At 40.7% G+C, this 17,614-nt stretch overlaps 1 protein-coding gene across 15 annotated transcripts in view; it reads right to left on the reverse strand.

The window, feature by feature from the left end:
* plekha6 (pleckstrin homology domain containing, family A member 6) overlaps window positions 1-17,614 on the reverse strand; it is a 54,625-nt gene that overhangs the window by 12,741 nt on the left and 24,270 nt on the right. For 4 of the 15 annotated variants that reach the window (XM_078798754.1, XM_078798748.1, XM_078798747.1 and 1 more), the window contains 10 exons: window positions 15,786-15,982; window positions 14,261-14,776; window positions 11,040-11,511; window positions 10,756-10,842; window positions 7,802-7,855; window positions 7,565-7,645; window positions 3,142-3,210; window positions 2,612-2,692; window positions 974-1,123; window positions 799-894 (listed from right to left, as the gene is read on the reverse strand). In XM_078798754.1, coding sequence (XP_078654880.1) covers window positions 799-894; window positions 974-1,123; window positions 2,612-2,692; window positions 3,142-3,210; window positions 7,565-7,645; window positions 7,802-7,855; window positions 10,756-10,842; window positions 11,040-11,511; window positions 14,261-14,776; window positions 15,786-15,982 — 1,803 coding nt within the window. Of the gene's footprint in view, window positions 1-798; window positions 895-973; window positions 1,124-2,611; window positions 2,693-3,141; window positions 3,211-7,564; window positions 7,646-7,801; window positions 7,856-10,755; window positions 10,843-11,039; window positions 11,512-14,260; window positions 14,777-15,785; window positions 15,983-16,220; window positions 16,380-17,614 lie in introns of those variants that run through there. The other 11 variants (XM_078798749.1, XM_078798757.1, XM_078798759.1 and 8 more) reach the window with 10 other exon arrangements.

Genomic DNA, 17,614 nt, shown 5'->3' on the forward strand with positions numbered 1-17,614 from the left:
GAAAGGGTGCAACTTTTCCATTTTGGTATTTTGTAAATCATGCTAAAAAGTTGCATATTTACAAGAAAAAAAAACAAATTTGGCGGTTAAATGTTCCGATTATTTCTTTTTCATAATTCAAAGAAATAACTAAAAGCTGAAATGTCATGATGTGCTATATATATCACTATATTGACAGTTACTATGGTAACCATTATGTCATTGGATGCTCATATCACCTTGTACTTCGGTACGAGGTGCATTATTACAAAAACAAACAAAAAAAACTGTATTATGGAAAGCAGGAAGTGAACAAATGTAACACTTCTATGCTAGGACTACGTTAAAAAGCCATAGCATTTCAGTATGTGGAAATTTAAATTTGTGAAAATTAAAAGTTGTGTTGTTGTGAAATTAAAATTAAAATTAAAATTAAAATTAAAATTAAAATTAAAATTAAAATTAAAATTAAAATTAAAATTAAAATTAAAATTAAAATTAAAATTAAAATTAAAATTAAAATTAAAATTAAAATTAAAATTAAAATTATTTTAAAAATAAAATAAAATTATATTAGGAAAGCAGGAAGTGAACAAATGTAACAGTTACTGATTGTAAAAGTACCAAATGGAGGGGTAGGATTTAATAAGATTTGCTTCTTCCTACTCCTTTTGGACATGTGGAACTGGGAACTGATTATGGGATGCACTCAATTGTAATCTGATGCATGTTCAAATGAAATTAAACCATTACCATTACCATTACCATTACCATTACCATTACCAAATGTAAAATCTTCAAGATTTACTCTCAACTGACCTGCACCCCAGCATTAAGTTGCTCCCATAGATCTCCATGAATGGCGTGGGCCTCATCTTCTAGAGCTTCAAATTCCATACGAGTGGTAGTTAACGTCTGTAAGTACATATAGTTTACAGTCATGCTTTTTTAACAAATGGTTAAAAACCTATCCAGTATATGAGAGTTGTCTTACACTGGAAGCCTGTGAAAGCTCCCCTCTGATGTTGATTAGCTGGTTTTGAAGGGATTCCTTTTTTATGAGTAGTTTTTCAATGGCCAGAGGCTGGTTATGGTATTTCTCCATCTCCTGGTGAGTTGCCACCAACGCATCCTCAAGGCTGTCCTGTAAATACAAACACAAAAACAACATGATGGCTGGAAAAAAGGTTTGCATTTGAAAAAGACACAAACAAACAACAAGACAAACAAATGTCTTAAGACATCTTAAATAAGTCTTTTTTTTGTCGAAAACAAAAATGTCTTAAAATGTATAAAAGGTAAGTTACAAATGTGAACAACATGATATGAAAAACATGTTTTTTGAGGAATACCTGGAATATGAAATGAAAAAAAAAATTTCATTACGAAGATATTTCACGAAAACAACCTGACCGGGTCATTTTTGACCCGCTTATGGAAGGTTGGGGTAGTAACACAAAAACTAAAATGTCTTAAAAATGATAAAAGATAAGTTAAAAATGTGAACGGCATGATATCACAAACATGTTTTTTGAGGAATACCTGGAATATGAAATGGAAAAAAAAAATTTCATTACAAAGATATTTCAAGAAAACAACCTGACCGGGTCATTTTTGACCCATTTATGGAAGGTTGGGGTAGTAACACAAAAACAAAAATTTCTTAAAATTGATAAAAGATAAGTTAAAAATGTGAACGGCATGATATCACAAACATGTTTTTTGAGGAATACCTGGAATATGAAATGATAAAAATTTTTCATTACAAAGATATTTCACGAAAACAACCTGACCGGGTCATTTTTGACCCACTTATGGAAGGTTGGGGTAGTAACACAAAAACAAAAAATTCTTAAAATTTATAAAAGGTAAGTTAAAAAATTGAATGGCATTATATCAAAAACATGTTTTTTGAGGAATACCTGGAATATGAAATGTTGAAAAAATTTCATTACATGATATTTCACGAAAACAACCTGACCGGGTCATTTTTGACCCACTTATGGAAGGTTGGGGTAGTAACACAAAAACTAAAATTTCTTAAAATGTATAAAAGATAAGTTAAAAATGTGAACGGCATGATATCAAAAACATGTTTTTTGAGGAATACCTGGAATATGAAATGGAAAAAAAAATTTTCATTACAAAGATATTTCAAGAAAACAACCTGACCGGGTCATTTTTGACCCATTTATGGAAGGTTGGGGTAGTAACACAAAAACAAAAAATTCTTAAAATTTATAAAAGGTAAGTTAAAAATTTGAATGGCATTATATCAAAAACATGTTTTTTAAGGAATACCTGGAATATGAAATGGAAAAAAAAATTTTAATTACAAAGATATTTCACGAAAACAACCTGACCGGGTCATTTTTGACCCGCTTATGGAAGGTTGGGGTAGTAACACAAAAACAAAAATTTCTTAAAATTTATAAAAGATAAGTTAAAAATGTGAACGGCATGATATCAAAAACATGTTTTTTGAGGAATACCTGGAATATGAAATGATGACATTTTTCATTACGAAGATATTTCACGAAAACAACCTGACCGGGTCATTTTTGACCCACTTATGCATCTAAGGGTTAAATGCCTTTAGGCTCTGATGAATAATAACCAAAAATAATTTTACCTTGTCCATTCTCAGTCTGTGGACCACAGCTTCATGGTCTTTCACAATTCTGTTCTGCTCACACAGCCGGCCCAAGATTTTCTGTGTGCGACATTATGTACAACAAGTCAAATAAAAACAATGCTGAGAAGAGATACCGTAAAATGAGTTCAAAAAGAGCAAAAGTCATTAGGAGAGACAAGTCACCTTTCCCATGCGTCCCACTCTGTGTGAATATTTGGGGAAATGTTCTAATATGATTGAGTCCAGAACCCAAAGCAAGGTTGGACGTCTTATATGGGAGCCACACCCCAAAAGCCATGACCCCAAACTATTTAAACACCTTTCAGATAAGCTCCAAAAGAGACTTTTTGTCTGACATCAATGCCCTCTGACCTTAGGAATGTGCCTCTGGGTGACTGCACATCCGCCCACCCAACCCACCCACATGCACCCTCTGCAGAAAGTCCTTCAGTAGGGTTGAAATGGGGGGAAATGACTACAGGTATGTTTCAAAGTGGGTTGAACCATTGGCAATGAGGTTGTCTTACGCTTGTTTCAATCTCATTGAGCTTCAGTGTCGGGTGTAACTGTCTGTAGACATCGTGGAAAGGGGGCACCTGTCAAAAACCAAGAAAAAAAACATCTTAATAAAAGACAACATGAAATGACAGTTCAGCTGTGCAAGCATTAAGCTCCCATCAGAAGTTCAAATCATGCCGTGTTGAATGTCAGTGTTGGAGCCATTAAGATTCATTTGAATCGTTCATTTGAAAATTCAATGACTTGAATTGAAAATCTTGTGTCATTTACTCAGAGTCTAAATGATACATCTGGGTTGAAATATATACATAGACCTAGTCCAATACTTGGTCAAATGTCCCTTACCAAGTCCTACCTGGACCAGATGATATTTGCAGCCATCAACAAGCTTCTGGCACAGTTCATTAAAATGGGTTGGTTTGCAGTTTTTTGAGCAGAGTCCACAAATGTCCAAGGCTTTGAGAAGACTATTCCAAAGGTGGACTGTAGCCTACTTATTATCCATGTGTGCGTATCAATCCGTGCATTTTGGAATCATTGTCCTGTTGGACCACTCAGCTCATTCATTCATTCATTCGCTAAACTCATCACACACCAACTTAACACTCAAGAGGTATAATTATGAAACCAGCTCAACCAAATCATTCATTCATTCATTCATTTTCTACTGCTTATTCTCACGAGGGTCACGGGGGTGCTGGAGCCTATCCCAGCTGTCTTTGGGCGAGAGGCGGGGTACACCCTGGACTGGTGGCCAGCCAATCACAGGGCACATATAGACAAACAACCATTCACACTCACATTCATACCTATGGACAATTTGGAGTCGCCAATTTAACCTAGCATGTTTTTGGAATGTGTTAGTGTTCTAACAAAAAACACTAAACTCATCACACACCAACTTAACACTCAAAAGATATAATTATGAAACCAGCTCAACTGAATCATTTATTCATTCATTTTCTACCGCTTATTCTCACAAGGGTCGCGGGGGTGCTGGAGCCTATCCCAGCTGTCTTCGGGCGAGAGGTGGGGTACACCCTGGACTGGTCGCCAGCCAATCACAGGCACATATAGACAAACAACCATTCACACTCACATTCATACCTATGGACAATTTGGAGTCGCTAATTAACCTAGCATGTTTTTGGAATGTGGGAGGAAACCGGAGTACCCGGAGAAAACCCACGCATGCACGGGGAGAACATGCAAACTCCACACAGCGATAAGGAGTTAGTATGTTCTCTGCAGGCGGCATTATGAATTATCCTTACTGACCTTTTTTGCAGTACATTTAGCGAGTGAAGATTGCTTTTATAGTTATTAGCCCATATTTCCACACAATAAGTAAGATATGGTAGAACCAGAGAGCAATATTTGTTCAATACTGAAATTGGGAACCATATGGGAACATATGGGAAACAAACACTTTAGCAATGTAACACAGAAAGCAGCAAACTCACACAATGAGACTCCAAGGGGACGATGATATGACGGGGAAATGAAATCATTCCATTTGACAAAGTGACAAAGGAAGTGGGTTCAAAATGATATGATGTGATATGATGTACATCATGGATATCATGTGAAGGGTATGATATACTGTATGATAGATGATGATGGTGTACGTATGCTGGCTTTTATTCATACAGTACTTATGTTTCTTCTCACAATACCACATTTTCAAGTTGAAGTAGTTCTCAGCTTAAGAGACCACAGTCATTTATTCACGTCTCTGACAGTTAATAATAAATAAAAATCTGAAGCATTTTGCAATGCAACTCTGTGAGTGACAGGCGACAAGAAGCAGTAACAACATACAACACAATGACGAACACCGTCCATATTTACTTACGCAGCCAATCAGTTCACTAACAGCACGTTATGTAGTCCTAATATAAATGTCGTTGACGTGTGAACTCGAGTCACATGAGTTGCACAACTCAAGTCACAATTTGGATGACTTTGGATCGACTTGACAATATCGTCAAACACCTGCAACCAGACTTGGACTAACTTTTTCATAGGTTTCTGTATTGTTTGTGTAGGTTTCCATAGCATTCACATGTATTTCCAGAATGTTTACGTAGGTTTCGGTAACATTCACTTAGGTTTCGGTAATGTTCACGTAGGTTTCCGTATCGTTCACGTAGATTTCCGTTTTATTGTTGGCAAAAGGTTTTCGTGATCTTTTCATAGGTTTCGGTATTGTTCGTGTAGGTCCATAGCGTTCATGTGGATTCCCGTAACATTTGTGTAGGTTTCCGTAACATTTTCATCGGTTTCGGTATTGTTTGTGCAGGTTTCCGTAGCGTTCATGTGGATTCCTGTAACATTCATGTAGGTTTCCGTAACATTTTCATCGGTTTCGGTATTGTTCGTGTAGGTCCATAGCGTTCATGTGGATTTCCGTAACATTCGTGTAGGTTTCCGTAACATTTTCATCGGTTTCTGTATTGTTCGTGTAGGTCCATAGCGTTCATGTGGATTTCCGTAACATTCATGTAGGTTTCCGTAACATTTTCATCGGTTTCGGTATTGTTCGTGCAGGTTTCCGTAGCGTTCATGTGGATTTCCGTAACATTCATGTAGGTTTCCGTAACATTTTCATCGGTTTCGGTATTGTTCGTGCAGGTTTCCGTAGCGTTCATGTGGATTCCCGTAACATTCATGTAGGTTTCCGTAACATTTTCATCGGTTTCGGTATTGTTCGTGCAGGTTTCCGTAGCGTTCATGTGGATTTCCGTAACATTCATGTAGGTTTCCGTAACATTTTCATCGGTTTCGGTATTGTTCGTGCAGGTTTCCGTAGCGTTCATGTGGATTCCCGTAACATTCGTGTAGGTTTCCGTAACATTTTCATCGGTTTCGGTATTGTTCGTGCAGGTTTCCGTAGCGTTCATGTGGATTCCCGTAACATTCGTGTAGGTTTCCGTAACATTTTCATCGGTTTCGGTATTGTTCGTGTAGGTCCATAGCGTTCATGTGGATTTCCGTAACATTCGTGTAGGTTTCCGTAACATTTTCATCGGTTTCGGTATTGTTCGTGCAGGTTTCCGTAGTGTTCATGTGGATTCCCGTAACATTCGTGTAGGTTTCCGTAACATTTTCATCGGTTTCGGTATTGTTCGTGCAGGTTTCCGTAGCGTTCATGTGGATTTCCGTAACATTCGTGTAGGTTTCCGTAACATTTTCATCGGTTTCGGTATTGTTCGTGTAGGTTCATAGCGTTCATGTGGATTCCCGTAACATTCGTGTAGGTTTCCGTAACATTTTCATCGGTTTCTGTATTGTTCGTGTAGGTCCATAGCGTTCATGTGGATTTCCGTAACATTCGTGTAGTTTTCCGTAACATTTTCATCGGTTTCGGTATTGTTTGTGCAGGTTTCCGTAGCGTTCATGTGGATTCCCTTAACATTCGTGTAGGTTTCCGTAACATTTTCATCGGTTTCGGTATTGTTCGTGCAGGTTTCCGTAGCGTTCATGTGGATTTCCGTAACATTCGTGTAGGTTTCCGTAACATTTTCATCGGTTTCGGTATTGTTCGTGCAGGTTTCCGTAGCGTTCATGTGGATTCCCGTAACATTTGTGTAGGTTTCCGTAACATTTTCATCGGTTTCGGTATTGTTCGTGCAGGTTTGCGTAGCGTTCATGTGGATTCCCGTAACATTCATGTAGGTTTCCGTATTGTTTGCATAGGTTTCTGTGATGTTTTCATAGGTTTCTGTATTGTTCGTGTAAGTCCATAGCGTTCATGTGGATTCCCGTAACATTCATGTAGGTTTCCGTAACATTCGCTTAGGTTTCCATTATATAATTTACGCAATGTTCACATAGATTTCCAGACCCTAATTTACCGTAAACGTTCAGATGTGTTTCTGTAACTTCCAAGTAGGTTTCTTAATGTTCACGTAGATTTCCATACTGTAAGTTTGCATAGCGTTCACATGTATCTACAGAATGTTTACGTAAGTTTCGGTAACATTTGCTTCGGTTTTCGGTAATGTCCACGTAGGTTACGAGACAGAGGATGTTGACTATAGCTAAGATTTCAGCTCCATGTCAATAGTTTTCAAGGAGAAAAGAAGGAAGAAAAAATAAAGAACTTGCAGAACGTAAGATGATTGGTCACCTTCACTCTGGAGTTGTTTATCCTTCAATTATTGTTTTAAATGAAACAATAATGGAAATGGATGGAACGTGTCAAATGAACAGTGCATGCAGACAACAGGACAGAATAAAAGAGAGGCAGGCTTAGTGAAGATTAAATGATCTTCTGCATCATAATCTCGTGTTGAAGGACTTTAGGACCAAGATCATTCAAGTGCTGTACTTATAACTGAAGTTGAAAAGGTAGATGTTTGCTATTCCATGTGGTAGATGTTTTTTTATCTGAAGCCTGCCTCCCTGCTGCACTCGTTCCTCTCTTACTTGGATACAGAGCTTTGCTGTAGAGGAGGACCTCTCCACCCTTCGTGTAACCAAACCAATTAACCGGCTTCCCTCCAGCACCTGAGGATCAAAGACCTCACAACCACAAGAACCTTGGAAGTGTGTTGATAGATCATGAATATTCCTTCTAACGGACGTGGACTAGATGAGGCTATGATGCAATGACAGTGTTTTACTGTGCATGGAATAGAACAAACAACGCAGATATGCGCCTACCTGCTGGTCTAAATAATCCAAGTTGCGCTGAAGTTGATGGTCTAACATGTCATCCTGAGACAAACATGGTGAACACACACACACACACACACACACACACACATTGGAGTTTGTCAAGTCAGAGAGAAGCAATCAACTTCATAGACCACTGCACGCCACTAGGCACCTTATTGGTGACACTGGCGCCACAGCATGTTGCATTGGCGCCAACTGGCACCAACTGGCACCAACTGGCACCAACTGGCACCGGTCCGGTGGACTCTTAGCATTTTACAATTACGAGTTAAACCGCTTTTTGTTCTGCTTGAATAAGATGACTGCTCAGTAACAGATTTACATCATGTTCACATAGATTTTTCGGAATGTTTCCCTAGAGTTCCGTAACATCCAGGTAGGTTAATGTTCACATAGATTTTCCATAACACAGGTCTCTGTAATGCTCACAGAGGTTTCTGTAACTTTCGCTTATATTTCTGTAAAATAGGTTTCCTTAACCTTCACATAGAATTCCGTAACATTAATGTAGGTTTCTATAACATTCACACAGATTTCCATTCATGTAAATCTACATTTCCATAACATCCACAATAATTCCGTACCTTAGTTTTCTGTAATGTTCACATGTGTTTCTGTAACTTTCACATAAGTTTCATTAGTAGCATATTATTCTGTAGCATAAATGTACATTTCAATAATGTTCACGTAGATTTCCATTCTATAAGTTTACATAACGTTCACATTTATTTCCAGAATGTTGACGTAGGTTTCCGGTGATGTAGGCGTAGATTTCCTTATCATTCACGTAGATTTCCATACTGTAAGTTTGCATAACGTTCACATGTATTTTTTCAGAATGTTTACGTAGGTTTCGGTAATGTTCACGTAGGTTTCGGTAATGTTCACGTAGGTTTCGGTAATGTTCACGTAGGTTTCCGTATCGTTCACGTAAGTTTCCGTATCGTTCACGTAGGTTTCCGTATCGTTCACGTAGGTTTCCGTATCGTTCACGTAAGTTTCCGTATCGTTCACGTAGGTTTCCGTATCGTTCACGTAGGTTTCCGTATCGTTCACGTAAGTTTCCGTATCGTTCACGTAGGTTTCGGTAATGTTCACGTAGGTTTCGGTAATGTTCACGTAGGTTTTTGTATCGTTCACGTAAGTTTCCGTATCGTTCACGTAGGTTTCCGTATCGTTCACGTAGGTTTCCGTATCGTTCACGTAAGTTTCCGTATCGTTCACGTAGGTTTCCGTATCGTTCACGTAGGTTTCCGTATCGTTCACGTAGGTTTCCGTATCGTTCACGTAAGTTTCCGTATCGTTCACGTAGGTTTCCGTATCGTTCACGTAGGTTTCCGTATCGTTCACGTAAGTTTCCGTATCGTTCACGTAGGTTTCGGTAATGTTCACGTAGGTTTCGGTAATGTTCACGTAGGTTTTCGTATCGTTCACGTAAGTTTCCGTATCGTTCACGTAGGTTTCCGTATCGTTCACGTAGGTTTCCGTATCGTTCACGTAAGTTTCCGTATCGTTCACGTAGGTTTCCGTATCGTTCACGTAGGTTTCCGTATCGTTCACGTAGGTTTCCGTATCGTTCACGTAGGTTTCCGTATCGTTCACATAGGTTTCCGTAACGTATGTATTTGTAATGTCTGCATGTATTCCCGTAACGTGGAAATGTATTTCCGTAAAGTTGACGTAGGTTTCTGTACAATTCATGTACATTTCCGTATTCAAAACGTAGATTACCGTAGTTTGCATAACATTCGGTAACATTTCGGTAACATTCACTTAGGTTTCGGTAATGTTCACGTAGGTTTCCGTATCGTTCACGTAGATTACCGTAGTTTGCATAACATTCACATGTATTTCCAGAATGTTTACGTAGGTTTCGGTAACATTCACTTAGGTTTTGGTAATGTTCACGTAGGTTTCTGTATCGTTCATGTAGATTTCCGTTTTATTGTTGGCAAAAGGTTTTCGTGATCTTTTAATAGGTTTCTGTATTGTTTGTGTAGGTTTCCATAGCATTCACGTGGATTCCCGTAACATTTGTGTAGGTTTCCGGAACATTTTCATCGGTTTCGGTATTGTTTGTGCAGGTTTCTGTAGCGTTCATGTGGATTCCCGTAACATTCGTGTAGGTTTCCGTAACATTGTCATCGGTTTCGGTATTGTTCGTGCAGGTTTCCGTAGCGTTCATGTGGATTCCCGTAACATTCATGTGGGTTTCTGTAACATTTTCATCGGTTTCGGTATTGTTCGTGCAGGTTTCCGTCGCATTCGTGTGGATTCCCGTAACATTCATGTAGGTTTCCGTATTGTTTGCGTAGGTTCCCGTGATGTTTTCATCGGTTTCTGTATTGTTCGTGTAGGTCCATAGCGTTCATGTGGATTCCCGTAACATTCATGTAGGTTTCCGTATTATTTGCGTAGGTTTACGTGATGTTTTCATAGGTTTCTGTATTGTTTGTGCAGGTTTCCATAGCGTTCATGTGGATTCCCGTAACATTCGCTTAGGTTTCCATTATATAATTTACGCAATTCACATAGATTTCCAGACCGTAATTTACCGTAAACGTTCAGACGTGTTTCTGTAACTTCCAAGTAGGTTTCTTAAGGTTTCCACACACACAAATGCAGTCTCCGAGAGGTGAGTCAGGCTGTTGTTATGGTCGGATACTCTTTTAATCATAGCTAACATGAGTAGCTAAACAAACCAAAATACTTTGTTTTCGGTTATGAACCCACACACATTCGCAAATGCACTCAAACTTCATGCAAGGTTGAACAAAGGAACACAGAAAGGGTGTCGTACTGCCAGGAAAACAGGATAACGGTGACAGGAAGTGATGTAAAGATGTACAGGACGGGGAAAGGAGCAGCACATCAACACAGAAAGACCAATGGAAGACCATGAAAAGCACAGTAGGGGTTCTACACAGTGCAGCACATACCATTTTACTGTGGATGGAAGGGGATGCAGGGTAGTTGTAGTGGTATAATCCATGACCTATGGACCTCCTATCACCCGGGTAGTCATACTGAAGGAAGGGAAGACAGGAAGGAAAGATGGAGGCAAGAGTGGCATCAAGGTTGTTAGACCGGAAAAGGGTGAAGACGGGATGACTGAGTACTTCAAATTGCGCATATTTTATTTAATTTGCATATGAATAAAATTTTAAAGACGTTCGTTCATGAAAAAAACTTTAGGTCGTATATGTATTCACCTGTACCTCACCTTTGGCGAGCTGAGTGACCTCCTCAGGTTATAGACCGACGGATCTGCATAAACCACGTCGTCCCTCATCCTTCCCGAAATCCAGTCCAATCGGGCAGACGGCGATCGAGCCGGCGAGGCAAAGTTGTGTGACACAGGTGAGTAAGCCCCCCCAGAAGACAACGATGGCGACCTGGGCACAGACCTGGAACGTGGCTGGATGGAAAGCCGTCTCAAAGATTTGTCTACTCCGCCGTAGTACTCCGCGCCCCAAGAGTCCCGAGGGGTGGGCAGGTCATAAAACTGGTGAGGTCCATCCCTCAGCGAGCGTCGCTTATCCTCAACAGCCCAGCGGTGGTCATATCCACCCACAGCAGAGACGGAACAGATGCTATCAGGTCGCACCCCCGGTGGGTATAGCGGGTACTCCTCCAAATACTGCGAGCCACTCGGGTAGCCATAGTAGTCGACCCCTTGACTCACTGGGTAGTAACTGGAAGAACAGGGAAATGGAAATCAGATGGATGATTATTTAACTCGCAATGAATTTTTGGGTCATTCAATTTTGCAGAATTGTTGTAATTCCGCCACATTGAAGGGTTTTCCAGCATTACTCACTGGGTAGTAACTAGAAGAACAGGGAAATGGAAATCAGATGGATGATGATTTAACTAGCGAGGAATTTTTTGGTCATTCAATTTTGCAGAATTGTTGTAATTCCGCCACATTGAAGGGTTTTCCAGTATTACTCACTGGGTAGTAACTGGAAGAACAGGGAAATGGAAATCAGATGGATGATTATTTAGCTAGTGTGAAATTTTTGGGTCATTCAATTTTGCAGAATTGTTGTAATTCCACCACATTGAAGGGTTTTCCAGCATTACTCACTGGGTAGTAACTAGAAGAACAGGGAAATGGAAATCAGATGGATGATTATTTAACTCGCAATGAATTTTTGGGTCATTCAATTTTGCAGAATTGTTGTAATTCCGCCACATTGAAGGGTTTTCCAGCATTACTCACTGGGTAGTAACTGGAAGAACAGGGAAATGGAAATCAGATGAATGATGATTTAACTAGTGTGGAATTTTTGGGTCATTCAATTTTGCAGAATTGTTGTAATTCCGCCACATTGAAGGGCTTTCCAGCATTACTCACTGGGTAGTAACTGGAAGAACAGGGAAATGGAAATCAGATGAATGATGATTTAACTAGTGTGGAATTTTTGGGTCATTCAATTTTGCAGAATTGTTGTAATTCCGCCACATTGAAGGGCTTTCCAGCATTACTCACTGGGTAGTAACTGGCAGAACAGGGAAATGGAAATCAGATGAATGATGATTTAACTTGCAAGGAATTTTTGGGTCATTCAATTTTGCAGAATTGTTGTAATTCCGTCACACATTGAAGGGTTTTCCAGCATTACGCACTGGGTAGTAACTGGAAGAACAGGGAAATGGAAATCGGATGGATGATTATTTAACTAGTGTGGAATTTTGGGGTCATTCAATTTTGCAGAATTGTTGTAATTCCGCCACATTGAAGGGTTTTCCAGCATTACTCACTGGGTAGTAACTGGAAGAACAGGGAAATGGAAATCAGATGAATGATGATTTAACTTGCAAGGAATTTTTGGGTCATTCAATTTTGCAGAATTGTTGTAATTCCGCCACATTGAAGAGTTTTCCAGCATGAACCGCATTTTGAAGTTCATCCCGCAGCCTACTAATCACAATATAGAACTTTACTTGAACTACATTTACTTAAACGTATTATTTTAACTTTTGTTTACAGTCCAACAATTCGGCAAAGGGATGCATTTCTTAGAAGTACGCCTTTGAACGCTACTCGGGACAAATTCACTCACAGTTCCAAAAATGTGCAAGAAAATTGTTGGCTAAAATGACGTGCATAAGGTGCATATAGTTGTTGTCATAGCAACACTGAGATATTCTGTGTGTCTTTTCTGTCTACTGTCCCCTAATTGTGTCCTTCATGTGACCTTTTTGAATGTGATTTATCACAATATTACATTGAAATAAGCGTGGCATTACAGTCTACAGCAGGGGTCTCAAAACACACGGCCCGCAGGCCAAACGTGGCCCGCAGGACACTAGTTTGAGGCCCCCCGCCTTGATATGAAAGTTTAATGTTAGTGCGGCCCGCGCAAGTTTGATATGGATGCTGTATGGTATCATGTACCCAGAAAAAATTATTACGTTTGATTCATGTTCATGTTAAAGGTTAAATAACTGTTAATAGTTATCCTCCCTATCCGTGTGGAAGTGGTAAGTTTTTGGCTATTTAAGTTGAAAGGAAATAACTTGAAGGCTACCGTTTAGGTCGCTAGCTCTCTAGTTTGCGAGTTAGCATGTGTCTCAAGACTCTGCAGTTGCGCAATATGTTGTAAATAAAAAGAGTATAAATGTGACTATAGTCGTGTTTTGTCATGTCTACAGGGCTCTAATAATGCTTTGTTCATTTTAATCTGAAAAAAATATTTTGTCTACCCACCAACTATATGTGGTTTCTTAAGTTTTTATTATTTGCCGTTTTATTATTATTATTATATTTATTTATTTATGAATGATTGATTTTCTTTATTCTTGATTTGTTTATTTATTTTTCATCTTTTTTGTGTAGAAAAATAAAAAGTAAGATATTTGAGAACAGTGGAATGTTTTATCAGAGCTTTTCTTTTCTTTTGGAACCCAAAGCAAAGTTTTTTAAACAATTTTTTGTTTTTAATAAATGCATTTTTGGGGGGGGGTTTGGAAAACCTGATGCGGCCCAGTCTCACCCAGACCCTAGCTCCAGTGGCCCCCAGGTAAATTGAGTTTGAGACCCCTTGGTCTACAGTATACTGTATGTACAAAGCTACTGATGTAATACTACATACAGTAGAAGAAGGCTCTCCATTAGAAGCACTGGAAGAAACCACAACTCCTCCACATTGAGAGGAGACCAATGAAGTACTACCGGACACTTATCTGGGGAGGTGTTCAGAACACATCCGACCAATAGTAGGCCTCGGGGAAAACCCAGAACTCAACTTGCCTGGGAATACCTTGGGAGCAGCTGGGCAAAGTTGCAGAGGAGAGGGAAAACTGTCTTCCCAGTACAAAGTACTGGGAACCACAGTAACCACAGAAGCAGTACACCACTACAGTACAATAATACCTACATCAAAACCTACAGTATGTATTAAAGTAAGTTTATAGTACTACAGAGAGGTTGTGTACCTGCTGATGTCCTCCTGAGACGCCATGCCTCGCCGCTGATTGACCCATTGCTGCAGGTGCGCCATGGAGCTTTTCCTTTGAGCCACCCTCTCCGGGGCCGTCCGAGGAACAAAACCCCTCCTCAGTACGACGTTCTGCTGCTGCTCGCTTGTGCCTTGCGGCGCTTTGACACGCCCGTCTGCTGGTTTTTGCGGCGCACACGTATCGATATGACCCTGGGGTACGGTGCCTTGAGGACAATGGTTGCTCCAACCGTTCGGGTGGTGGTTTGACGTCGGACCAACATGGAGAGCAGAGCTTAGTCCTCCGCCTTCATCTTCAGCTTTACCGCCAACATCTTTTTGTCTCGTGTTATTTTTCATTGTGTCCCGATCCGTGCAAGGACGAGTTTGTGTGGGGGGTTCCAAAGTGTCATTTGTGTTTGGGGATTGCTTCAGGGCTTGCAGTTCGATTTTTGTGTCGGGGTCTCTGGTCACCATGGTCTTGGGGGGTTCATCTGCCGTGTCTGTATTTGTTCTGAAAAGAATAACAAAGAACAGAAAATCTTTCAGTGATGCTAAGCTACATAAGAGACACATGGTAAGATGTGTTCTTTGTGAGTGGTTGTCATGTGACAGTCATGTGACTATATCAAGATATGCTTCTCCAAAATGGCGTGTGTCGGAAAAACACCTATGAATAAAGACAAAGTGTGGCTCAACAGACTCCAATGGAGAAAGACCTGGAGGTCATGGGTGGTCATGGGTGGTCATGGGGCTCAAAGAGGTACAGTGAGCCCCCTTTCCCATTAAGTGTTAAGCTCTTCGGATGGGGTGGTTCCCGTGGTACCTCTTATTCAAGGGGGTCCGATCCTTGGCTGCTCGCTCTTGGAATATGGAATGTCACCTCTGTGCCGGGGAAGGAGTCTGAATTTCAGGAAGAATTTCAGGAAAATCGATATAGTCGGACTCGACTCGACGCAGAGCGAGGTTTCTGGAACAAGTCCTCTGGAGACTTTACTCCACTCCAGCAGTAAGCCCCCGACTCAGGGCCTCGATGTTGGAGTTTTTAGGTTGGGGGGACCGGATCCTGACTGCTATTTGGCAAACAGCAGTTCAGAGTACCCGCCCTTAGGGGGCATACTGCTTGGGGGACTTGAACGCTCATGTTAATCTGAATACAAGCGGTGTTATGGGACTTCTGTGCACATCGCGGTTTATCCATAACGGACACCATTATCAAGCATTAGGGTGTCCACATGTGCACTGGGAACCAGGACACCCCGGACACCAGGACACCCTGGGGCACAGTTTGATGATTAATTCGGTTGTTGTTTATTCATACTTTTGTATCGCCCTAACATTTTACGTAAAACTTTCTGTTTTGGTTATTGTGTGTAACAGCTCTATAGGAGTCAACCCAGTTTACTGAAGTTATTCCTGTACCCATCGTCTGTCCATCACTAGCATACTGTATTTATGTCTATGTATGTAATTTCACGTCATGTATTGTCATGTAAATATTGATATGCACGCAGCAGCAACACCTCTGCGTCGGATTGACCGGGCTGACGTCTGCCGACTGGCTCATGGCTCTGATCCACTCCTTCTGTTCTTCATGGCTGTCTGTGCTGAAGTAGTACGTTCTGGTTCCGGCGTGCTCCGCCTGCATGCAAAACACAGCAGGGGTTGTTTTGAACTCCCCGTTCTCTTCCTGCTCCTCTTCCTCCTCCTCCAACCACACCTGCAGATGGAGACACAAGAACAATTGAAATGTTGAAATGTTCATAAGTATGTACTTTCTCTTTAAAAGAAATAAAAAAGGATCAGCGATAATAACGCAAGCTGTGTGTCCATGCAAGGATTCTGCATGCAGATGCTGAAAAGTGATTTTTAAATGCTTGTGTCATGTCTTCAAAATGACATGCAACATAGAAGAAGTCCAGACCATGCATTTTTTAATAACAAAACACTGTACCTACTTTACTAGTGCCCAAACAGGAAACAATGGGGGCTGGCAGGGCTCAGGATGGGAAGAGGGACGGGGGGGCCAAGAAGAGGTAAAGTATTAGGATCACAAAGAGTTTTTTTTCATAAAATTATTGCAAATATACAGAAAAATATCGGTGATAATTATGATCATGACGGCATGGTGGTCGAGTGGTTAGCGCACAGACCTCGCAGCTAAAAAAACAGGGTTCAATCCCACCCTCGGCCATCACTGTGGGGGGTTTGCATGTTCTACCCGTGCTTGCGTGGGTTTTCTCCGGGTACTCCGGTTTCCTCCCACATTCCAAAAACATGCTAGGTTAATTAGCGACTCCAAATTGTCCATAGGTATGAATGTGAGTGTGAATGGTTGTTTGTCTATATGTGCCCTGTGATTGGCTGGCCACCAGTCCAGAGTGTGCCTCTCGCCCGAAGACTGCTGGGATAGGCTCCAGGACCCCCCCGCAACCCTTGTGAGGATAAGCAATAGAAAATGAATGAATGAATGAATGAATGAATGAGTTCTCCTCCTATTTTGTGTGGAAGTGGTAACTTTTTGGCTTCTTATTTTGTCTTTCCCCACCCTCGGCCATCTCTGTGTGGAGTTTGCATGTTCTCCCCGTGCATGCGTGGGTTTTCTCCGGGTACTCCGGTTTCCTCCCACATTCCAAAAACATGCTAGGTTAATTAGCGACTCCAAATTGTCCATAGGTATGAATGTGAGTGTGAATGGTTGTTTGTCTATATGTGCCCTGTGATTGGCTGGCCACCGGTCCAGAGTGTACCCCGCCTCTCGCCCAAAGACTGCTGGGATAGGCTCCAGCACCCCCCCCCCTCGCGACCCTCGTGAGGAAAAAGTGGTAGAAAATGAATGAATGAATGAATAATTATGATCATGTTTTCAGTAAGAGCATCATCATTTGTAGACTTCAAGCTGTTGTTAGTTGGATGTAATAGCTTAAACCAACCACAAGATGGCAGCAGAGACAAAGAAGATGAACAATAAGGACGCAGCACATCTTAAAATCAAAACAAACAGAAACATCATCCTTTAAGAAGAAATATTACACTACTCAACTAATGAAAAATATGTAATATAACCAATGTAATAGTTATAATAGAATCATAATACTTGCCAAGTAACGAAGAATAAGCAATAGCAGTCCTGCTATATCGCTAGACCACAAAAACAAATTAGCGACTCCAAATTGTCCATAGGTATGAATGTGAGTGTGAATGGTTGTTTGTCTTTCTGAGCCCTGTGATTGGCTGGCGACCAGTCCAGGGTGTACCCCGCCTCTCGCTCGAAGACAGCTGGGATAGGTTCCAGCACGCCCGTGACTGAATGAATGAATGAATGTTGGAAATATATATTGCCTTTTTATTT

This window comes from Doryrhamphus excisus, linkage group LG18, assembly GCF_037039965.1.
Source record: "Doryrhamphus excisus strain RoL-2023G ecotype Guam linkage group LG18, RoL_Dexc_Guam_v1.1, whole genome shotgun sequence".
Classification (NCBI taxonomy): Eukaryota; Metazoa; Chordata; class Actinopteri; order Syngnathiformes; family Syngnathidae; genus Doryrhamphus; species Doryrhamphus excisus.